Source organism: Saccostrea echinata, unplaced genomic scaffold (assembly GCF_033153115.1).
Source record: "Saccostrea echinata isolate AGI-Se365-2 ecotype Australia unplaced genomic scaffold, CSIRO_AGI_Sech_v1 ptg000034l, whole genome shotgun sequence".
Classification (NCBI taxonomy): Eukaryota; Metazoa; Mollusca; class Bivalvia; order Ostreida; family Ostreidae; genus Saccostrea; species Saccostrea echinata.
The window spans coordinates 2,234,270-2,259,631 of record NW_026889783.1 but is presented as its reverse complement, the minus strand read 5'-3'; the positions used below and the strand labels follow the sequence as shown (position 1 = coordinate 2,259,631).

Here is a 25,362-nt window from a genome sequence, read left to right as displayed (position 1 = left end):
CCTTGTGTTTTCTCTATCTGTTTTATTTCTAACACTTTTTTCCCGTCGAAGATTAATCTCTCCACTCCCAGGTTTGTATTGTTTTTTATTAATAAAAGAGATAATGTATCGAAACACCAGTATTGATTATAGAATGACGTGCGGCAATGATGACTTTTAAAAGCCAGGGACCTTTATACTCTTAGTATACAAGTCTTTGCTTAAAAGTTGCGAAAGTATTTTAGTTCAAACATATGAATGAAAACGTTGGTGTACAATAACGAAAATCAAAACAAGAACAGATTTACATAAAAAAGACGTTAATTGATTACTTTCAATCCTAGTTTGTGCCATAACTACACGAAATTACAGGCTATATACATAATCGCTTTTCATTATTCAACCGGGGATCGGTGCGAGCACGGCCTCGGGCTCGACCTTCTGTCACAGGTTGGGCCTGCCCGGCTAATCTGTCCTCGTCTACCTTTTCTAAATATGACAGTCCACTTATAATTAATTTCACCAAATTCATGTAAAAAGTTAGGCTAGCCAACTATTTCATCCAACTCGGCTGATTCTTTTTGCCCAGTTCCCAAGAGATAAATTATTATTATTAATTATTGGTAATATATTACTTTAATAATGTTTTTTAATAATGATCATGTCAGTTTAAAGGGATCGTAAAGTAATGGTAGAGCACAATCTTGAATGAGTACTTTTCAAGGAAAACATATCCGCTTTCTGGTTAAACTTGGCCAGAAATGTATTGATTGGACCAATTTTTATAACGATACCCAATTATTACTTACTTATCACAGTACAGTATAGTAATGACCAAATTAACGGGCGAAGCTGAGAACTCTGAATTATCTGGGATACACAAGTATATGTTATTGAGTACAGAGAAGAGGTGGGGTCAGAGTTCAAGACAGTGTTCTTTTTAAGCAATTAAAAAAAAAGGTTAATAGCAACTAAGACTTGTTTGAATCGACAAAGATCATTGCAAAGTGCTTTGCTATCAATTTAAATGTCTGCCATGTACACCCACATCTACCACTGATAAAACAATTCTTATGGACCCTCTGTGTGTGTGTGTGTGTTTTTTTTTTTTTGGACATTAACAAATTTATGTCATATGAAGGTGTAAATAATGAGTTTATTTCATTATCAGCACATGTACCAGCCATTTACTGCTAGGAGGATATCAAAACAATGTTTAAAAAAATCAGAGACAACGAAGTAATAATGAAACAGAAATCACTGTTAAATGAGGAAAATACATGCAAATAATTTTTTGTTTGTTTATTGTTTATCGTCCCTCTCGTGAATTTTTCACTCAAATGGAGACGCCGCCACTTGCCGGTGGAGTTTGCAAATTTATCTTGGCGTATTATAACGTTAAGACTATTTGAATTGATTACAAATTGAGTAATGTACTATATATTTCAACTTATTTCACTTAAGATTAGAATAAGAACTCTTTTGGTGCCGTGTATAGACAGTCGTTAAAATAGACAAAGTAGAAATATGTCCATATATATAGGGCATGAATGAGGCATGGGTGCATAAAAAGAAATAAACCTGGGATTTTTTTTCGATCAGAGATAATGGAAAAAATTAATTTTAATTTTTTTAAATATACAAAACTGATACTTGGTACAGATGTTACCTTTTGTAGCATGATAGAAAGTGTTGATCCACCCTATTCACTAAGTATTTAACAGCCAGTTTATTTTATCCAAATGAAGTCTTGTTGTTTCAAGGTCATCCTCTCTATACGTAACTGACTGGTTGATTAATTGTATGTTGTTTTACGTCCCATTCGAGAACTTTTCACTCATATAGAGTCATTACCATATACCGGTGAAGGGCTCTTCAAATTTAGACCTATACTCGGCACTCTGCCATTGAGCAGTGAGGGTTCTTTATCGCACCAACGCCTACCATGACACAGAACCTTGGTTTTTATAAGATCCTCATACGAAACACCCGTGACTTTCACTTCTAATGTCGAGCGCCTGGCGAAGGAAGAGTCCGTCTTAGGTTTGACGCAGCACGGCGAACGAGAATCAAACCCGGGTCCTCTATATGAAACAATTTATATATGATATCTTTAGTCTGTATGGTTGAAATGCTCTCCCAGAGGTTTATTTTTGAATGGAGTTATATGATGTAATTTTTATGGAATTCAATAAGATGAACTAAGAGCAAAATGAAAAAAAATTGAAGATCAAGGGGAATGTCAAGGTCAGAGACAATTATGATACAGTTGCATTGCTCTCATCAATTTGTTTGTTAGTAAGAAGTTTGATGAAAATGTCTTGAAAAGTGAAGGTCGAGATCAAAGGAAGGTCAAGGTAAAACAAGAGACCCAAGGGCCAAGATTGATTGTTTGTATGTTGTTTTACGTCCCATTCGAGAATTTTTCACTCATATAGAGACGTCACCATATACCGGTGAAGGGTTTCAAATTTTTGACCTTTACTCGGCACACAGGACCATTGAGCAGTGAGGGATCTTTATCGTGCCAACGCCTGCCGTGACTCGGGGCCTCGGTTTTTAAGGTCTCATCCGAAGGACCCGCAACTTTCACTTCAAAGTGCCGAGCGCATGGCGAAGGAATAGTTACTACCAATTTTTATCGACTTAGGTCAGTCGCGGCCGAGATTCGAAGTCACGACCTCCCGATCACGGAGCGAGCGCTCTACCGACTGAGCTACCGTGCACGGTCCCCATGGGCTTAGAATCACTGATAAATTGTACGACTCTGTCACTGTGACCTATTTTTGGGTCAATGAATCCAAAGGCCTCAAGACAAATTAACTGACAAAGTTTGATGATCCTAGACCTCTTAGTATTAAAATTAAATAGTTTTGACCTTGAATAATGATAAAATTTTAAAAAGAATGTCATTGTGACCTAGTTTTAAATAAACATATCCTGGTGCCTCACGCTTATATAAAAGGTTTTAAATGATTGTATGTTGTTTTACGTCCCATTCGAGAATATTTCACTCATATAGAGAGGTCACCATACACCGGTGAAGGGCTTCAAAATTTGACCTTTACTCGGCACTCAGGGCCATTGAGCAGTGAGGGATCTTTATAGTGCCAACGCCTGCCGTGACACGGGGCCTCGGTTTTTAAGGTCTCATCCGAAGGACCCGCAACTTTCATTTCAAAGTGCCGAGCGCATGGCGAAGGAACAGTTGCTACCCATTTTTTATCGACTTAGGTCAGTCGCGGCCGAGATATAAAAGGTTTTAAAGTGATAAGCCGCAAAAGTCAGAAAGTAGGTCAAAGTGACCTAGTCTTAATTGAAACATCCCAAGGCAAGGATTCTAAATTTCTTAGTATCTAAAATAATAAACTAAAATGTTTTGAAAATTATTAGCCATAAAATTCAGAAAGTAGATCACGGCGACCTACTTTTTGGTTAACACACTCCATTACCCCATGATGCATCAACTGACAAGTTTTGATGATCATAGGCTTCAAAGTGTCTAAGATATATCATCATAATCAATTTCTACTTTTGATTCACGGTAACTGTCCTAAGATGCATCAACTGACACGCTTTGATGACCCTAGTCCTCATCGTGTGCAAAATAACAAAGTTTTAATAAAATATCATTTTAGGTCAATTTGAAGTGACCTTTAGGCTACGCCCTTTGCTCTAGGGTGATGCACTGAACAATTTTAATCTAGAATTTATCCTCATTCTTATATGTAAGTTTGGTGATAATCTGTCCAGCGGTTCATGAGATTTTTGAGCAACCTCTACTTCTTTTAATATTGCCCAAATTATCTCTCCTGGTTTCATGGTTACATCCCTATTGATCTATTGATATCCCTTGGCCTTAGAATACTTTTGTCACAAATTTGATAAATATGGCCAAGAGATTCTTGAGATATGGCCTTCGGCTCAGAAGAAGTAAAAATGTCACATAGGGTTTAATAAAAATATCTTGAAAGAGCTTCTTTAAATCAGATTCGAAAAGAGAAGTCAGAAAAATATGACACAGTTCAATATTTCTCACTAATTTGTATCATTGTATGAAGATTAATGAAAATATTTTGAAGTTTCTTTGAAACGGAGGTAAACACAAACATAGGAATAGTGAAATCAGTGTAAAGGAAGGAAGAGGCACAAAATGATGACAAAGTTTAATTGCTCTCGTCGATTTCTCTCTGTGCATACATGAAGTTTGAGGAAAATATCTCGGTCAATGCAAAGTGAGGAGTCGCCCGCGGGGCGCAGTAATTAAAGCGTTCGCTTTAGAGTCGCGGAGTAAGGAGTTGATCCTTATGTCGCGGGTTCGAATCCCACTTTGGGACGTGGAGATCGGTCCTTCGGATGAGACCGTATAAACCGGGGTCCCGTGTCGCAGTAGGTGCTAGCACGAAAAAGATCCCTCACTGCTCAATGGCCCTAAGTGCCGAGTATAGGTCAAAATTTGCAGCTCTCCACGGCAAGTAGTGGCGTCTCTATATGAGTGAAAAATTCTCGAGAGGGACGTTAAACAATAAAACTAACAAACAAACAAAATGAGGAATAGTGATGTCAAGGTGTGGGAATTCAAGGTCAAAAAAATTATGACGCGGTTGAATTGCTCCCACCAATTTGTATTGGTTTTTGAGGTTTGATGAAAATAACTTGAAACAGTTTCTTTGAAACTGAGATAAACGTTAAATGGAAAAAAGTGATGTCAAGGTCACAGGGAAAATCAACGTCAGAAACAATAACTCTCATTGTATGGAGTTTGATGAAAGTATCGAAAAGTTTTAAACTGAGCTAAGGACAAAATTGGAGCGAGGTCAAGGTCATGGGGGAGGTCAATGTCAAAACATAATGACAGTTGAATATATCTCATCAAAATTATACCAGTGTATGAACTTTCGTAAAAATATATGCAAAGAATGACAAACGAACGGACAGACGGAAGATGAACATGGCAATTACACTATATGTTCATGCAATATAAATATCAATATTATACAGTTAAAGTATATCACTGAGGGAGTTAGCAAGATTCCAGTTCTCCAAGGCCAGGACTATTTGCCGAGGCGAAGCCGAGGGAAATAGTCCTGGTCGAGGGGAACTGGAATCTTGCTAACTCCCGCAATAATACACTTTTAACTGTTTTATTATACCGATACAAACGGAAAATTTAGAGGATTCAGATACCGTGATTTCAAAGCAGGGATTAACTCACTGAACTAACACAGGGGGAGTAGTCCATTCACAATGATTTCTAAGGGAATTAGTCACATCTAACGATCTAATGTTATATAGGGAAAAAACCAGTAGACGTATAATAAATAATTACAAGAGACCCATGGGCCACAACGCTCACCTGAGTCAATATGATCCTGTTGCTCTTCGTCAGCAGATTTCTTCTCCTATATATTCATATGTAAAGCTTTGATCACCTGTCATGATTTGAACAAACTTGAATCTACACTACCTGAGGATGCTTCCATATAAATATGACTCATCATGACTTTGTTGTTCTTGAGAAGAAGATTTTTAAAGATATTTCCTATATATATTCTTTTGTAAAACTTTGATCCCCCATTATGGCCCCTCCCTATACTACTGGAGGATGCCTTGAACAAATTTGAATCTACAATACCTGGGGATGCTTCCATATCAATATGACTAATCATGGCTTTCCTGTTCTTGAAAAGATTTTTAAAGAATTTTCCTATATATTCCTATGTAAAACTTTGATCCCCCATTGTAGCCCCACCCTACCCCCGGGGGTCAAGATTTAGTAGACGTATAATAAATAATTACAAGAGACCCATGGGCCACAACGCTCACCTGAGTCAATATGACCCTGTTGCTCTTCGTCAGCAGATTTCTTCTCCTATATATTCATATGTAAAGCTTTGATCACCTGTCATGATTTGAACAAACTTGAATCTATACTACCTGAGGATACATGTTATTCCATATTCAATATTGAGAAGATTTTTCCTATATATTCCTATGTAAAACTTTGATCCCCCATTGTTTCCCCACCCTACCCTCACGGGTCATCATTTGAACAAACTTGAATCTACACTACCTGAGAATGATTCCATATCAATATGACTAATTGTGGTTTTGTTGTTCTTGAGAAGAAGATTTTTCCTATATATTCCTATGTAAAACTTTGATCCCCCATTGTGGCCCCACCCTACCCCCGGGGGTCATGATTTGAACAAACTTTAATCTACACTACATGAGAATGATTCCATATCAATATGACTAATTGTGGCTTTGTTGTTTTTGAGAAGATTTTTAAAGATTTTTCCTATATATTCCTTTGTAAAACTTTGATCCCCCACTGTGGCCCCATCCTACACCCGGGGGTCATGATTTGAACAGACTTGAATCTACACTATGTAATGAACGTTTCACGTAAGTTTCAACTTTTCCGGCTTAATGATTCTTGAGAAGAAGATTTTTAAAAGATGACACCAATTTTTCACCAATTCTTAATTATCTCCCCTTGGAAAAGGGCGTGGCCCTTCATTTGAACAAAATTGAACCCCCTTCACCCAAGGATGCTTTGTGGCAAGTTTGGTTAAAATTGGCCCAGTGGTCCTGGAGAAGAAGTCAAAAATGTGAAAAGTTTACAGACGGACGGACGGACGGACGGACAGAGAGACGGACTACAGAAAAAATGTGATCAGAAAAGCTCACTTGAGCTTTCAGCTCAGGTGAGCTAATAATACGGTAAAGCCGCCTTCAAATTAAATAGTCTGTTTTTAATTTTTTTTGTTTGTTTGCTTTATTTTTTCTTTAATATTCTATGGCTTATTTCATGAATTAGTATATATATTACTGATTCGTCTGTTGTAGAATATCTTAATTATATGACGATAAACTACTGAGATACAAACTATTGACTCATTACTGGGATAATATATTGACCATCTGGATAGTGACAGCAACAATTAAGTACGTTATTGCATTATTTCATGCTATTGGTTGTTTAAACAAATACTATATATACGTTGTTTATAAATTACTATCGAAAATTCGAATTTTGCTTTCAAAAAACTTTTAATTTATAAACAACATATAAATATACGTGTATCATATTTAAACAACCAATGGCATGAACAAATGCAATAGCATGCAATAAAATACCCATTGCAAACAATTATGAAGCCACCCGAAACTAACAATATGAGTTCCAAAGGCCACAATGATCACCTGAGTTACCTTGCCATTCTGACAAATCAATTTGGGGATAAATGAAGCCATCAATTTATAAATTCCATGATTAAGCAATTCAAGCAATAATGGTATATTGAGGATTGAGCTTAGAAATTTTAAACTCCTTATTCTTACTGAACTTTATATATTTTTGTGTAATTTTTTGACCCCCTTAGTGGCGGCTGGCCCCATCCTGGCACCATGATTTGAATAAGTTTGAATTTACGCTATATACAACGAGATAGATATAATTTACATCAATCATCCCATTTTAGCTCTAGAGGCCATGTACACTACATGGGGACGTTCATATTAATATGACTACTTCAGCTGTTCTCGAAATTTACTATATTTTCCGATGTAAAATTTTGATGACTGAATCAGACTGAATCTCCAACAAATGGGGATGTTTGCATATTAATACAAAACTGCAGTCCTGCTGTTCTCGAGAATAAGATTCTTGAAAAAGATCTGTCCAATCTATTAATATGAAAAACTTCCAATCCCTTCCTGTGGCTCATCCCTAGTTCCATGCAGAGACCAAGATTTATTTGCCCTTCGGTTTTTGAGAAGGATTTTTCTTTAGGGTATTCCATTATAAAATGGGTCCTCTTGTGTGAACCCACCCTGACCCCAGGAGTATATCGATTTGACCAAATTTGAATATTCACTACATGGGGATGTTCATATGATTGGGGCTCTTCTGTGCTTGAGTTTCTATTTTTAAAATAATCCTATATATTCCTGTCAAAAGGTTTACCTCCAATTGTGGTCCATAAATTTGATTTTACATTCAGGTTTCCTTTTGAACGCTTGAATTCACGTCATATTTTATCAGTAAAGCCTCGAGCCTTTGGCTCAGGTGAGCTAATATCGTTTTCTACAGGAATCGGATTCACACCGACTCTCTCCATTTCTTTCATTGATTTTACTATTTTAAAATCACGATAACTACATCACATATTTCCTCATTCTATCCTTGATCTATTTTCATGCAGGTAAAATATACATGTATATGCCTTCACGGAAACGTTCTATATCAAATAGACCTGCAGGTAATATACAGTACCCGGTATCGCAGGATTTCACCAAGATTTTCACTGTACATATCCACTTTAAAATCTTTCTGTGTCGGTACTGGAAAATTATCTCACATTAACGAGAAATTCTCATTACAACGAGAAAAGAAATGTTATAACAAGTGTTATTATGAGAAAATACCTCGTTATAAGGAGAAAATCTTGGTCTAGTCATGTTCATAAATTTAATTATTTACACAATATATAAATAGAGATCTAGTTTTAATAATTTACAAGGTTTATCGGCAATACTTTGGTTCAATATATTTTGTTTTTGTTCGAATCCGAGGGACTTGAATTAACTTGCCCTCAAACATTGAATCATTTTTATTAGCGGATAGAAATTAATCGCCCCATGTTACCATGGACATGACTGCAATTTACGTGACCATTACTATTATGAAAACAAAGGTCTTTACAAAGTCACGATATTTATCAAGAAATGAATATTCGTTAGGCAGTTAAAGAAGTGATGACGTCATTAAGTTAAGGTCTGAGGTATCGGGTTTGCCAACAGTGAAATCTCCCGATCATAACAGGGGGGAAGAATCGGATTTGCACGTTATTTTGCCGTTTAGCAGGTGTATTCCCGTAGTGTCGTGCTGTTTCATTAAACCATTCCACTCTTCACCAACTGCAAACAAGCTTCTCCTGTTTTCTCTCGGCACGCAACCGGATATCGTCTGATCCAAAGGCAATACCCGGAACTTGTAGGGAAAATGATTAAATATTAAAGTAACTTGCTGGTACTCTGGCAGAAATTTTTTTTCGTGTCTTTAACCAATGATTAATATTACATCTTATTCCCCAAAACACATTCTTGTCAAACAAATCTTCTAAGTAACCTATCAAAATTAATTCTTCGACGAATGCCGTATTTGTCCGACAACAATACTTTGTGCTCGAGGCCCTACTGAGATTTGACAAATTGAAACAAGAACTGAGGCTGTTAACGTGACAGTTTTAATCTTGTCAATAACAGTAAACTACTGCTGCATCTAACCAATAATCAACAGAGCCATTCCCAACTAGTGTCCGCCATAAGAGAAAGGGACAATGACGTCAATAGAATACCATTCCATAAAATGTTTATAAGACAAAAATACGGCCACAGAAATAGATTTTTCCCGGGTTGCACGTATCGTCCTTTTACCGCTTAATCAATGAAGACCAAGACCGACTAGTGCGCAGTCACTTATAGCTATTTGATTTCACGTCTTTTAGAGATAACATTTCCAAGAAAGATACCTAAACTGGTAATGTCCTTCAATGCCAATTCACCATTAGATATAAAAAATACCAGCAACATAAGGTCCCCGTAAAATAAAGTGACAGACAAGTTCCAGACCAACTTGGACAGAAAATAGCGGAAGGACCCATCAATATCTACATGCCCCAAAAATCTCGTCATGTTGGCATCAAATTGGTTTTTCTCCTTGACTTCCTGTTTATCCAGGCAGTGAGGCTTATACAAGTTGATGGTGATTTAGATGTTCTAGCTTTAATATCCTGTCATCCTGAACTACTGATTGATAAAATCGCAGTAACAGATTACAAGAGGAAGTCGTCAGCAGCTGACATCGGCATCGAGCATCAGTCGGCTGCAGTATTTACCTAGGATAGGTCACCTCTACCCGGGGCTAATGCAACTGTTTGACAAATCCATTTGTATTGTTTAATAATGTTTAATTATTCTCTCCTCTGACTAATTACTCTTTTTGTCACCGGAATTTTCTTTTTGTTACAGTTCTGTGTAAATAAATCAATGCAGAATACGATACACAACGAAAAATTCTAATGATAGAGAATCTAAAAATAATTGTGTTACTAACCCTTAATTAAATCTTTTACACATACATCGACATTGATATTGCTTTACCTATATGTTATCTACGTACATTGAACATGTTTTCAAAGAGCGACAACTCTTGAACTGCACTATCCTTTCTCTCAAGTAAAAATTTATTGCATTCTTAGACAGGTATATATAATAAGTTACATTTATAATTTAAATTGACATATGTTCAATAGAAGTCCTCCACTTCGTCTTTTTCAGACTTTTGTTGATTCTGAATCTGTTGCTGATTGTTATAAAGTTCTGCCACCTGAAAAAAAAAATCCACATCGTTTGATTTATGTTTTTAGTTTTAATATATACTGCCTTCTAGTAACTCAAATACATCTATCAAATTCTTTTCACTAGTTTACAAAAAACATTTCATACAAAATCAGCGTTAGAAGTTTGTATCTAAATTTGACTTAAAAGGAAAATTACAACTATACATTGCCACTGTAAACATTCATCCATCGACAAACACTGTCATGACCTTGAAGATTTTCCATACAAAAGGTGAGTAGCCATTGTATTATATAACCTTATAAAAGCATAAATATGTAGCTTGGTTCTTTTAAAGAAATTTTCCACACATTCCATCCCAAATCTGATACAAAATTCTTTAACATTACCTGTAACAAGACTTCATACTGACCTGTGATGCTGAAGTAGCATCCTCAGGCTTCTTGTCATCTCTGATTCGCAGAAATCTGGGGAACCTGAGAGATATACCCTTCTCTGGATCAACCTAAAATCACAGTGACTTATTGAGAAAGTTTCTTTGTAAATTCCAGAATGGGGGGAACCTGAGAGATATACCCTTCTCTGGATCAACCTAAATTCACAGTGACTTATTGAGAAAGTTTGTAAATTCCAGAACGGGGGGAACCTGAGAGATATACCCTTCTCTGGATCAACCTAAAATCACAGTGACTTATTGAGAAAGTTTCTTTGTAAATTCCATAACATCTTGTTAAATAACATGATTTTGGTTTGAAGTTTTGACATATTGCAACACCTCTACAAAACAGCTGTACAAAGCTTGAGCTGCTACACACCCTGTCTTACAAAGTTACAAGTCAAACAAGACTTTTACACAACCAACTCTTACAGCCTTCAGCAAGTGATATTGGAGCAAGTCCTCATTACTCATTTTTATGAGTGCATTTCCACATTCCTTGTATTTCTTATAAAGATAAATGAAGCCAAGAACAATGCCAAAACTTTCTAAAGAGACCTACTGGTACTCAATTTCAGCGATTAATTTTCACTACATCAAAATTTAACAGGTTCTTTAGAAGTCAAAGACCATTGCTTTATCAGTAGTGTAAATTCAACATTCAAATTTTTTTTTCCATATTTACTAATATTCAATTCAATTCAGTTTATTGACATCACCATGTTTGCATACAGTCAAAATAAGAAATCAAATGACAGATAACAGAAAAAAAAAACAAACTAACTAATAAGTAGTTAACAAATTTTCTTGATAGAGAACCATCTTGCCCCTTTTGCATAAACTTAAAATTTTCCATGGAATACCTTTAAGTTTATTATTCTATCACATTAATGGTACAAAATTTAAACTTTGATACATGTATTCATTAAAAAAAAAATCAAGCATATTCAATGAATCAAGAAATAATCTCTTTAAAAAGAGGCATGATTAAAAAGTACACATCTGAGACAGAAAATACTACATATTCCTTTTGAATGTACAAAGTGCATTTACAACATGTCCACTCCTTAGTAATACTTAAGATTCCAGGCTGTTTTTTGAGTGGAGGAATGGACACTCTAAAGTAAAAGCTAACAATTCCAGCTGCTGTTTTGCGAGTGAAGTAAAACTTACAACCCCAGTACTTGCTTTTGAGTGGGAGAAATGGACAATTCCAGTTCTGCTTTGTGAGTGGGAGATATGGACACTCTAAAGTAAAACTTACAACTCTAGCCACTGCTTTTTAAGTGGGAGGAATATACTCCGAAATAAAACTTACAACTCCAGTGGCTGTTTTTTTAGAGGGAGAAATGTATACTCTGAAGTAAAACTTTAACTCCAGTTGCTGCTTTTTTTTAGAGGGAGAAATGTATACTCTGGAGTAAAACTTACAATTCCAGCTGCCGCCTTATGAGTGGGTGAAATAGAGAGATCAGCACACTTCACCTCCCAGACTTGCACCGCATCAAACCAGTGATCCGGTTCTACAGAGGAGTCAAACTGGTAGTACGGTTTGGGCTTCTCTACCACATGCTCCTTAAAGAATGTGGCATGTTTCTCCAAGTCTGCATCAGTGAACCCTGTCCCAATCTGTCAAGTAACCAAACTCTATATAGCTGATCCAAAAAGAGGTTTTGGCTTAACAATGAATACTTCAAATCCAGCTTTGTGAAAATTTACAGATTACATTTGATTACATTTACTTTAGGTATACCAAATTACACTACAAGGAACATTCTAAGTAAATGTCTCCTTGTGTACAAGTTTTTTCTGTTGTATACTCTATGAAACATTTAAGCAGCACTGAAATAAATCTTACAAGTAAAACAAGAAGTCTGTGAGCCAATGTTCACTAATAATACCCCAGCTCTGATGTAAATACACAAGTTCAACTATGGACAGACACAGGGATAAACAGGAAGTTGACATCAGATTCGTAAAAAATAAATTCCGCCATATGACATGCCTAAACGAAGAGTGTGATAAACACTCAAGCATCTGCGATAAGTAGATGCTGAGAAAATTGCGACCAAAATTTGTTATGTATGGTACGGACAGACGCATGGATAAACAGGAAATTTTGCACAAAAATGAATCCCACCATATGGCATGCCTAAACAAAGAGTGTGCTAAAATTTCAATCATCTGTGATGAGTAGTTGCTGAGAAAACTGCAACAAAAATTTGTTATGGACAGACACACGGACACACACACAGCTAGACATGTGTTGCTTGCAGTTTGTTTCAATACAAGACAACTGACATACTTTGCAAATAGATTGGAACTCTTCATTTTCTTCATCATAACATCCTAGAAGAAATCCTCCATATCGCCCAGTCCTCTTTCCTGTTCCTAGGAACCCCCCCATCACTACCAGGTCCAGCGTATCCCCCACACCATCCAGGTAGTCTTTCTTCAGCTTAACGTGAGTAAAGCAGAGTAGATCAATATCAAAAGAACAATTCAATATATCAGCAATGCATCAGATAAACGGTGTTTCAGCAATAAACTTGTTTCATTATAAAATGTTTTCAAATTTAAACCAATAAAATTATCAAACTTTTAATTAATCAAAAATGCTTCAAGGTTTTCCTTTCATTTGTAGCTCTAGTTTACTGACAAAATGGGGCTAAAAAGTAAAATACATGTATTGATATCTCAAGGTAAGCTATGGGAAATCTCCAGGAGAAGCTTTATAAATATCTGTGAACATGTTACTGGTTGTGTGAAATGTCTGTTAAAATAGAATTTCTTTCTCAAATCTAGATAGCACAAACTCTATGTGAATTTCCAAAATTAAGACATAGCCTCTATCTTGTGCAGCAGAATTTATTTTGCCAGTGCCTACAATGACATGGGATTTTGGTTTTCAAGTTCTCGATCAAAAGACGTTTGACTTTAATGAAAATTTAAGCCCAAGTTCAGATAAATATACACCGATTACTGTAAAATTACACATTTTTGTAGGGTCAAATTTTTGTGGTTTGAAGGAAAAAATATGGATTTCGTGGATGAAGAATAGTTGAATAGTAGTATATGTGAACCAGAAGTCTCTGACAAGACTGTAACTCTACTGTTTGTACTTATAAAGGAAGAAAAAAGTAGCACTTGGACTTGAAACTTTGCAACAGCAATAAACAGAATAATGATCCTTGGTTTAGTCTCTTTTTTGTGGCAAGATTTATTGCAATCAGACTAAAACTATCGGAGGAGTAGCCTTTTAAAACAATTTTACAGAAATTTGGATTTAAGTAACCTTTATGACATCATTCAACAAATTCAAAAAACAATATCGAAAATTATGTATCTCAGTGTAGTCTACTTGTATGCCAAGTTATACTGAAATCAGACAAAAAGTGTAGGAGGAGTAGCATTTTGAATGTATTTCACAGAAATTTCTATTTCTAGTAACCATGGCAACACTGTTCATTGAAATCCAAAACTGGTACATGTATAGACAATTATGTATCCAAGTGTAGTCTACTTGTGTGCCAAGTTATACTGAAATCAGACCAAAGCTGTAGGAGGAGTAGCATTTTGAATGTATTTCCAAGAAATCTCTATTTTTAGTAACCATGGCAACACCGTTCATTGAAATCAAAAAACGATATCCAGAATTATGTATCTTATTATAGTCTACTTGTGTGCCAAGTTATATTGAAATCAGATCAAAACTGTAGGAGGAGTAGCGTTTTGAAAGTATTTCCCAGAAATCTCTATTTTTAGTAACCATAGCAACACCATTCATTGAAATCAAAATCAGATATACAGAATTATGTATCTTAGTGTAGTCTTCTTATGTGCCAAATTATATTGAAATCAGACCAAACCTGTAGGAGGAGTAGCGTTTTGAAAAATTGTTTACAGACGGACAGACAGACAGACAGCTAGATGGACGGACATACGACGGACACCTTATTATCGCATAAGCTCTTCTGGTCTCTGACCAGTAGAGCTAAAAATTACATTTCGAGGTGGACATAAATTTGTTGGTTTCTTCATACCTAGAAACCAATGAAAATTAAACTCCTACAAAAATCTGTGATTTCACAGTAATATTATTTTTAAATACATGTAAGTAAGTGATACCTTGAGCCAGTTGTGAGATCTCTTTGCTATTTCATAAGTAGCATCCACATCTAAAGTCTTCACCATCAGTCCCTCACAGTTTCCTGGAAAAATTTGTCGAGTACATGTATTACCATATTGATACCAGAGTGTATGGGCATATGATATACAATTTAGCTAAATATCAGCAATAATAATTAGCAATTAATAGCAAAATTTTTACTCTAAACATTTCTTCAAATTCTCCAAATGAATATTTCAGAGATCAGAAGCACTCATGTTTAATACACATACCTTTAATGGATTCATCTAGAAATTCTGCAATTTCATCTGTGTTTGACGATATCATTGATTTGGCAAACATAAACTCTCCCTCCACTTCCGTGAAGGAGGCATGTAGAAGTTCTCGTCTTTTCCTGAATGGCTCCTTCACCAGAGATTTTCCATTTAGGTAGAGCAAGTCAAAGGCATACACACACACCTGGATCTTTATCTCAGAAGCATCAGCATCCTGACAATCAATCAGCCTTATGATCAACAATGCAAACCAATCACAACTTTTTGCAAAATTATCTCAATTAACTTTCCATCCTATATCTTGAACAATTTTTTTCGTGTTTAATTCTGCTGATTTAAAGAGCATGTTTAGAATTACCTTTCTTTTCCTGTGACTTAGAACTTGGAATGGCTGAATCTGTTTTTTCTCTGCATCCCAGGCAACAGCTTCTGAGTCCAGGACACAGGACAGCACGGATTCGCTCTTCACCTTTGGTATCCGTGCAATGATGTCTGGGTATTTACTTGTATTATCCTCGGAGTTTCTGCTGTAGATGTGAACTTCTCCATTCTCTAGAATGTGGATCTACAAGTAAAAAGAATGACATTACAGAGTTAATAAAAAGAAATACATTGTAGGTATCAACTTCATTGTCATTCATATAGTCTTTTTAATTCAAAAGATAGTTCCCACGATTTTCTCTAACATATACATGTATAATTCCTATATGTAAGACAGCTCCTATCCTGGATTGAGGGCCAATTTTGACAAACTTACATCTACATTACATGAGAATGCTTGCATATTAATTTGGGGGTAGTATACGACTTGAGCTTTGAGATAAGCTGTCTACCTGCGCTCTTTCTCCATCATATTTGTATTCACACGTGAAGTCTGCCTCATCAAATCGCTTAAAGACTTCACTGACTCCTTTTGTAGGATGTGCTAACATAGGCTTCAAGGGAACACCTACAAAATTCAGTCTTATGTCAGCAAGTGAATTATATAAATATAGAATGAATTATTTTTATTCCTTATTCATTTCCTCAGTTCTTACCAGGGGTAAGTTTGCAATGGTTTGGTAAATCCTCTATACCATACTTAATCATGGCTGGAATGATTGCTTCATAATTTGGACATTCACTGTAAGTATGAAAAAGATAGTTGAGGAACAAAGTTAAATGTAAACATTTCAGAAGAAAAACTTAACAGGAATTCTGAATGCTTTTACCAATAAGTTGTTTTGATTATAAGTGCACATTCCTCCATTTTCTTCTTTAGAGCATCTGCACCAAGGCCTTTACCAGCATCTATCACTTCTGGTGGGAAATCTGAAAATCATGACAAGGGAAATTCGTCAACCCAAAAACAGAGAAAAGTGGTCATGAAATATACTACAAAACATTAAAATAGCCAGGTTTCTGTGCTATTCTTCCATTTTGTGTGTGTCATAAATAGGGATGTTTATTGACAAAAATTTTGCATCAGGATATATCATGATTTTTTCCAAAAATATCATGATAATATTATGGTATTTTTACAAGCAATTTTTTACTATGATTTTAAATGAATATCAATAATTTTTCTAACATGTATGGTGCGACACTTGACTCCACTTTTTCAATTTTTTAAAATATACTATTAAAGCATGTTTGGATGTTAGGATGCTGTTGTTTTACAACATTTTTCACACTTCCGGTAACAGTTCTTCAAAAGTTTGAATGAATAAACAAATAATTTTATCGTGCATCCTTAGCCATGAATTTGCAAAAGGTTATTCTAACAGTACCAACCTTGCCCAGGTGGAGTCCTAAATGCAGCATTTCCCAGAGCTGTTAACACACTCTGTTCTGCTAGACCAATTCTGAGCTTCCCCCCTAGTGATCGGATTAGATATCTTGCCTCACACTGCCGACATGCTACAAACATTCCCTTGATCTTCTCAATCTTCTTTGTCATGGCCTGTAAAATTGAATGATAGTGCATAGTTGCCAACTCACCCAATTTTTCGACCCATGACCAAATTATTTTTCATGACATGGCGGATCATGCTTTTCACCTGATTTTCGCCATACTCAAAAATCTCCCAATTTTAGGATTTGGTTTGTAAATTAGTTCATACCTGTAATTTCCATTTATTAACCCAAGCTAAGATCTACGTAAACATAAACAATGTCAATAGCTATGTACTGTATAGGTAAATGTTTACAATTATCTGGGAGTTGTTATGACAAATTGAAGTTTGAAGTCATTATAAAATGGCTTCCGATAGGACAAGATCATTATCAAGGCAAGCAGGAACAACACTAACAAAAACAAAATTTATGTACATATCAAAGAACTTTCATTGGATGAAATAAAGTGATCAACTATAGTACAGTGCCCTCTGTCCAATGCACGGCACACTGGACTTTCCAACCTCATATTTTATTCCCAAAAATTTCTACATAATTTATATTGAATAAAACACTGTACATTCCGACCACTGTACATTCTGAATTCCGGCGCCTTTTTGTCATCAAAACTAGATAATTACATTATGATTTCACCTGGGTAATCTGAATAATTACACAGGTGTACCGTAATTAGCCGCTGGCCAGATAACATGAATGTTTTTTAAACCCAATTTTTCACAAGGAATACTAATTTCAGCTCAATTTTGTGATTTGTAACCTTTTTTTATCGATTTTGTTGATTGCTTATATTATATTGAACACTGCCTTCAGTGGCACCTATTTAGCACCATATTCACAGGGACTGGTATACTAAAGTGTTCCCTATTTTTAATAGCTGAAAAACTGGCAACTATGATAGTGTCTATGTAAATATACATGTAAGACATATAATATGCACCTCAATATTGATCAGGTTGCCTTGTAACTCTTTAAATAAAAAAAAAATCCAACTATCTGCAAACCATAGTCATATTAGATATCTATCTGCAGAAATACAACTTGCACAACCTACCAGTAGAAATACATGTACTACCTACCAGTAGAAATACAACATGTACTATCTATGTGTAAAACTTCATACTTTACCTACTGGACATACTTACAGCATTACCAGACATGGCAGCTATCTCCTTCAGCTTACTAAACACAGCTGGTACAGTCAGTTTTGGTGGAGCAAACATAGTCCTCTGAGAACTCCGGCTTGTCTAAAAGAGATTTTTTAGTCAAGCAACGACCTGTGAGGTGACGAATGTATAAATATATCTCTCAAACTGACTCCCTCTTACCTCAGCCACCAAACCCAGATCGCCTTTCTCCTGAGCATCAGCCTTAATCTTGTCCAGGCCTCGACCTGTAACAACACACAAGATTTGGAAACAACTCAAAATAATTATAATCTCAAACATACCCTATCAGCTTTGATAATTTCAAAGATATTCCCTTTGTTTTACCATGTATACCTTATCCAGGGACATTCTGAGACAATGTACAGTGGTTTAAAAGTTAATCATTTTCAGAAGTACATGTATTAGAACAATACACTATAATGAACAAAAACTGATAAGAGTTAGTCATCTTATTAACTTCTGTGACCTACAAACCCATCATAATTTTAATCTTTGGATCTTACTTGTTGCCTGGGTGATGGCATTTATCAGGATCGTCTCCCCTTGGCCCAGCTCCAGTCCCTGGTATGCTGGGGCTTATTTGTTTAGACATAGGTATACACACTGCACAACTTACCTGTTGCCTGGGCAATGGCTTTTATCAGAACTGTCTCCCCTAGGCCCAGCTCCAGTCCCTCGTATGCTGGGGCTAATTTGTTCAGACATAGGTATACACACTGAACAAGGTCACCAGAGCTCAGAACAATCACAGAACGCAGAAAGTTACACAAGATTTCTATTGTCTTCAGCCTGAAATTGTACACATTTTCACTTACTCATATTCTGGTAAACAGTGCTAAGATACAGTACTCTAATCAATTCTCTTTCCACTTTTTTTTATAACAAATTTTTGACAAACCAGAAATCTCTGAAGAGACCCTAGCTCTTCTGGTTTGGACTTATTACATTGAAAGCTAGATATCAAATACTCTTTGTTTACATTTATAAAATAATGTATCTTTCTGTTTTCTATAGTTACAATGCCATTTAACATTCTGACATCATTTGCTTTTTTGTGAGAGTCAAAGAATTGCTTGTGCAATGCCAGGTATGACAGCTAATGTAAGATATTCAGTTTAAGTTTGCTCCCACTAACCTACCAAAGCTTTATGTCAAAATGGATGGAAAATGCTGAAAAACACATTGACAGACAGGGACAGATAACAATTGGTCACTTGGCTCCAGACTTACCTTTCTGAGATGTTTTCTATTGCCTCAAAGACTTACCTTCCTGAGATGTTTTCTTTTGCCCCAAAGACTCACCTTCCTGAGATTTTTTATATTGCCTCAAAGACTTACATTCCTGAGATGTTTTCTATTGTCTCAAAGACTTACCTTCCTGAGATGTTTCCTACTGCCTCAAAGACTTACCTTCCTGAGTTGTTTTCTATTGCTTCAAAGACTTACCTTCCCGAGATGTTTTCTATTGCCTCAAAGACTTACATTCCTGAGATGTTCTCTATTGCCTCAAAGACTCACCTTCCTGAGATGTTCTCTATTGCCTCAAAGACTCACCTTCCTGAGATGTTTCCTATTGCCTCAAAGACTTACATTCCTGAGATGTTTTCTATTGCCTCAAAGACTCACCTTCCTGAGATGTTCTCTATTGCCTCAAAGACTCACCTTCCTGAGATGTTTTCTATTGCCTCAAAGACTTACCTTCCTGAGATTTTTTATATTGCCTCAAAGACTTACATTCCTGAGATGTTTTCTAGTGCCCCAAAGACTCACCTTCCTGAGATGTTTTCTATTGCCTAAAAGACTCGCCTTCCTGAGATGTTTTCTATTGCCTCAAAGACTCACCTTCCTGAGATGTTCTCTATTGCCTCAAAGACTCACCTTCCTGAGATGTTTTCTATTGCCTCAAAGACTTACCTTCCTGAGATGTTCTCTATTGCCTCAAAGACTCACCTTCCTGAGATGTTTTCTATTGCCTCAAAGACTTACCTTCCTGAGATGTTTTCTATTGCCTCAAAGACTCACCTTCCTGAGATGTTCTCTATTGCTTCAAAGACTTACCTTCCTGAGATGCTTTCTATTGCCTCAAATGTCTTTGCCAGAGCCAGGTAAGGAACTCTATAAAAAATCCTCAACTTAAAGAACTGTTAAACAGTGTTAAAGATCATAAATACACATACATTTCATTTCAATCATATCATTTGAATGAATTACCTAAAAAAAAACTTAGCACTATACACGACTCACCATAAAATTAGCTGGACATTCAGAGCTGATTGCTATGAAAGTTGTCAGCCCTGCCAAAAGATCTACTTGCCTGAGAAAATAATTGCCTTTTTCAAAAAATATTAGTTGTTACGTCATCTGCCTTGGGCCCGGCAAAAGTTATTCAAAAGAGGCCTCAGCTCTTCTTTGACTTAAAGGACTCTATCAGCATAACTTTGATCCCAATTACACAGACTGACAAGTTCTGCCATTTGACCTGTTAAGGTTCGCTGTCAGTACATTTAGTTGATTTGAGACAGATTTATCAAATATTTAATTAGTAGAAATTTTAATATGTCCAGCCAGGTGTTGGTACAAGTAAATTTGTTTGCCCATGGCTTAATTTAGGTGTATCGGGTGGAGAGGTGTAGTTATTTTAAACATATAGACATCTGCCATTTTGGTCACAAATTTAAAATCTATTTCAGATATTCATCCTTTCAGTGCTAGGTAACTGATTGTCTTACTTTTCTCCTTGTTTCCATACAGCATCATCAATAGGATGATAATTTGTTTTTGCTGGATTATACCCCGTGTCTTCTTCCTTTTTACCAGATGATAAAGTCTTCACACTGTGTGATTAATCAGAATTACAGATTAAAAGTGTGTTTATTTTCATGAAAAAAATTCTTTTAAACTATAAATGGTAACTATCATTGCAAATTTTTAAAAACAAAAAAAAAAAAAAAAAAAAGTCTGCTATAAATTTTTTTTTTAATTTTACAGAAACATAAATACATGGATTGGTTCACATTTAAACACAGGGAATAGAATATTGTGACTAGACAGATAATTTATATTCAGATGATTAGAACAGTTTTAATCTTGACCTTCAAGATCCAGGTCATGGTCAAAACACACTGTGCTAAAGTAATGCCAAATTTTTTAAATGACTGATTCTTGCTAAAAGACAAATTCTCTTATTCTTTTTTGTTCTTGACAAAGCATATTTCAGATGAGATACAATTAGTCAAAGAATAATTGGAATGGAAACTTGAAATTCTCTCTGAGAAAACAAAATGCTCATTAACAATGATCATTTCTTAGTTTTAAATATCATTACCGTATTAATTTACTGAAATCAATAGTAACACAAAAAGATACAAATAGAACCGTAAGATTTTGATGGAAACTCTGAACATCAAAGTCCTAATAACTGATCTAGTTATCTCGTTTTTGTAAGTCTGGTCTGGGGCTGAGAGAATCAAATGACATCACCAGCAGACCTGGCCATTACCGAGGTCTGCCATACAAGCAAGTCAACACTCACTAAATGGTGAATTAGAGAAATAAAGCTAAGACTGCAGTCATCACTATGTAACAGCTGTCAATTCAAAATGGAACAATAAATTTCATTATCACTCACAAGTGACATTTATTTGGTGCTAATTCATTTTTCAAGAGGATGTTGAAAATGAAAGAATCTGATTAAATACTGCTAAAGGTAAGAATATTTTATTTAATGTAACACATGATGTCTTGAGAAACATGTTTCCTCTATATTCAAAACTGATTTTTTAACCTCAGGAAAAAAAAAAATTCGATTTTATAATTATCAGCTGGTTAAAGTAAATTATTTGTTTATTATTATGAATATTCCAGCTTCAATTTCTGGTAATCTTTGCATTTAATGACAAATAAATTAATGAATACGTAGCCTGAGTATAAATTTTTGTAGTTCACTGTCAATTGCCTTCAAGGAGAACCACTATAGGATTCAAAAGATTTGGGCTTTTTCCAATTTTTCATTAATTACGAAAACTTGACTCTTATTTAGTTAAATATTCAACAAGAGGGAAAACAGGGTCCATTTTCCAAATTTTAATCATTACATTCTTATCCTTCATAAAATAACATTAAAACAAACTTTTATGCCAACTTGTGGCACATTTTTTCTTAATATCATAAAAGATAAACAATTGCAAATTGTTTTTCTTTCAATATTTCTTTAATATTCTTGGGAAAAAAAAACAAAAAAAAAAAAACAAAAAAAAAAACAAAAAAAAAATTAGAGAGAATTTTTACACATGAGCCAAAGAAAAAGAGATATTTTTAAAGTTAATATTTGAAAATATGCTCTTATCTAAGTACAACATTTAAAGCATGAACAATGCAATACATGAGAAATCCTTTAACTTATGTTTGATCCACCTATTAATGGCTGAAATGAAACCAATCAAGCTCTCCTCCTTGTGTTTATTGAATGTAATCCCCCTGGATATTGTTCCCATAGGAACTGCTGACAATGCAGATGGTGACCACTCTGTTTCTCCTATCTCTCCCTGTCCTGAAGGCTAAGCCAGGAAACATGATCATCAGGAAAGGAGACTACTGCTCCGGCCCCCCAGGTATGCCAGGGGCTCCTGGCTTACCGGGACACAATGGGGCCAATGGTCTACAGGGAGAGAGGGGCCCAAAAGGGGAAAGGGGTGACTCTGGACAGCCAGGGATTCAAGGTATTGATCTGAACAAGATACAGACCACCACCATCTGATAATTTGTTGACTTAATTACTTTTTGATTTTAAAAAGAAATCTACATAAAAAAAAACTAATTTAAATCTTTAATATATTACTTGATTCTTAAGACAAGTCCCTGTTTTACAGGTGTGCAGGGCTTGATGGGACCACCAGGTAAAATGGGTGAAAGAGGCAGAAGAGGGAAAAAGGGGGATAAAGGAGAGAAGGGGCAGAAGGGAGAACCAGGGAGAGTAGGGACTGAAGGAAGACTAGGGCCCAAAGGGCAGAAAGGTTAGTGGTAGTGGGACTGGACCATTAAAGATTAATACTGTTTGCAGTACATATGGGTTAGTATCACCACTGTGGCCAGTACAGATAAATGTTTCAGTACATGGGGACAATGTGATCAGCTCAGAAAGGTCAGTATCTGTATGTGGCAACATTGTGACCAGTACAGAAAGATCAGTATCATATGTAGGGACATTGTGACCAGTACAAAAAGGTCAGTATGGGCAACATTGTGACCAGTACAGAAAGGTCAGTATTAATATGTCTGAAAAATGTGACCTTTACAGAAAGGTCAGTATCCATATTTGGGGACAATGAGGCTAGTACAGAAAGGTCAGTATATGTGGAGACATTGTGAACAGTACAGAAAGGTCAGTACTGGTATGTCAGGATACTGTGACAAATACAGAAAGGTCAGTAACATCGTGACCAGTATACAGAAAGGTCAGTTTCCATATAAGGGGACATGAACAATACAGAAAGGTCAGTATCAATATGTGCTGACACAGTGGCCTGTATAGAAAGGTCAGTATCCACATGTGGGGACATTGTTACCAGCACAGAAAGGTCAGTATCCAGTATGAGGGGACATTATACCAGTACAGAAAGGTCAGTATTATTATGTTGGGACACTGTGACCAGAACAGAAAGGTCAGTATATGGAGACATTGTGACCAGTACAGAAAGGTCAGTATCAGTATGTGGAGACGTGACCAGTACAGAAAGGTCAGTATGTGGTGACATTATGATCAGTTCAGAAAGGTCGGTGTCAGTATGTAGAGACACTGTGACCAGTACAGAAAGGTCAGTGTCAGTATGTTGGGACATTGTGACTAGTACAGAAAGGTCAGTGTCAGTATGTTGGGAGATTGTGACCAGTACAGAAAGGTCAGTGTCAGTATGTCAGGACACTGTGGCCAGCATAGAAAGGTAGGCACTAATCACTGATACAAATCAAGTGCGTGCACTTTCTTTGGTACAGAAATGTCTAAGTGATTAAATTAGGCATTCACCTCTGAAGATAAGGTTCTGTGACATCATCAGCACTATGTCTAGTTTAATTCATTATGTAACCACCTTGTGTGATAAAGATCTGCATCAATGTGTTTGGACATTTGACTGAATCAGAAAGGTCAGAATCAAACAAAGTATTTTTCCAAACTTGTTGGGCTACAACATGAATTTGTAAATTGTAATTTGAGCAGTGATCCAAACTGATGACAAATTCCGAGGAAAAGACAGACAAGGACATTTTCTGTAAATGAAAACAAGTAACACAGGATCTGTTTGTAAAATACTATGTCCTTAGCATTACTTGTTACAACTCTCTATTTGATTTTTGACCTCTGATTATGTGACTGAATGTTGCACTTCACAGAGCAGGAGTTATAAGTGAGGTATTCTTCTGTTGGGTAAAAAAAGATGACAGAGGTAAACATTAGAGAAAGACAAAAAATGAGAGAGATATAAAAACAGCATATTTATCTTAGACCTTAATTCACAGTGGAAATGCATGTGTATAGTACAGTAGGACAAAAGCTAAATTTTTCCTAACTTTCATAATGCCAATTCTTAATGTTTCACTAAATACAGACTATCAATATTACATATAGATGACTTTAAATTAACTTCATTAAATAAGTTGAAATGTATATGGACTTTTTTTTTTAAACTCAGGTGAGCCCTCAGTTCTCCCACCCTCAGTAGCCTTCTCTGCCAGTCGGACCTCACCCCTGGGGCCAGTACGGGAGGACACCATCATCACCTATGACCAGGTTTTCTTGAACTTGGGGGAATCATTTGACATCTTCTCCTCTCACTTTGTATGCAAAGTAAATGGAACCTATCTGTTTACAGCTCATGTACTGGGGATGTTGGACTATGATGCATATGCATGGATCATGTTTAATGGGCAGCCAATGGTTCCGATGCATGGAGATCATCGGGCAGGTTACGGAACAGGAAGTAACTCGTTAATAATTCATCTCGTTAGTGACGATCATGTGTGGGTGCAGCTAATGAAGAACTCCTCTTTGTTAAATGACTATTCAACCTTTTCTGGTTATTTAATTTACAAGGATGTTTGATGTGCTAATCAGCTGTT

At 35.9% G+C, this 25,362-nt stretch overlaps 2 protein-coding genes across 2 annotated transcripts in view; one reads left to right on the top strand and one right to left on the bottom strand.

Annotated features, from left to right (window-relative positions):
* Positions 1 to 10,209: 10,209 nt before the first annotated feature.
* The window catches only part of LOC133199547 (DNA ligase 1-like), a 28,867-nt gene continuing 13,714 nt past the window's right edge, over positions 10,210 to 25,362 (bottom strand). Inside the window, exons 9-24 of the mRNA XM_061335365.1 lie at positions 20,979 to 21,083; positions 20,308 to 20,364; positions 18,866 to 19,038; positions 18,409 to 18,473; positions 18,226 to 18,327; positions 16,961 to 17,129; positions 16,399 to 16,498; positions 16,225 to 16,310; positions 16,021 to 16,136; positions 15,546 to 15,752; positions 15,185 to 15,401; positions 14,912 to 14,994; positions 13,089 to 13,241; positions 12,215 to 12,412; positions 10,760 to 10,852; positions 10,210 to 10,375 (exon numbers count right to left, since the gene is read on the bottom strand). Of these exons, the coding sequence (XP_061191349.1) occupies positions 10,295 to 10,375; positions 10,760 to 10,852; positions 12,215 to 12,412; positions 13,089 to 13,241; positions 14,912 to 14,994; positions 15,185 to 15,401; positions 15,546 to 15,752; positions 16,021 to 16,136; positions 16,225 to 16,310; positions 16,399 to 16,498; positions 16,961 to 17,129; positions 18,226 to 18,327; positions 18,409 to 18,473; positions 18,866 to 19,038; positions 20,308 to 20,364; positions 20,979 to 21,083 (2,005 nt within the window). The 3' untranslated portion in view covers positions 10,210 to 10,294. The remainder of the gene's footprint in view (positions 10,376 to 10,759; positions 10,853 to 12,214; positions 12,413 to 13,088; positions 13,242 to 14,911; positions 14,995 to 15,184; positions 15,402 to 15,545; positions 15,753 to 16,020; positions 16,137 to 16,224; positions 16,311 to 16,398; positions 16,499 to 16,960; positions 17,130 to 18,225; positions 18,328 to 18,408; positions 18,474 to 18,865; positions 19,039 to 20,307; positions 20,365 to 20,978; positions 21,084 to 25,362) is intronic.
* LOC133199368 (complement C1q tumor necrosis factor-related protein 2-like) lies at positions 22,679 to 25,345 on the top strand. The gene is made up of 3 exons (XM_061335176.1): positions 22,679 to 22,967; positions 23,118 to 23,261; positions 24,936 to 25,345. Exons 1-3 carry the CDS (start codon positions 22,757 to 22,759, stop codon positions 25,343 to 25,345), a joined length of 765 nt encoding a protein of 254 aa, XP_061191160.1. The 5' UTR covers positions 22,679 to 22,756.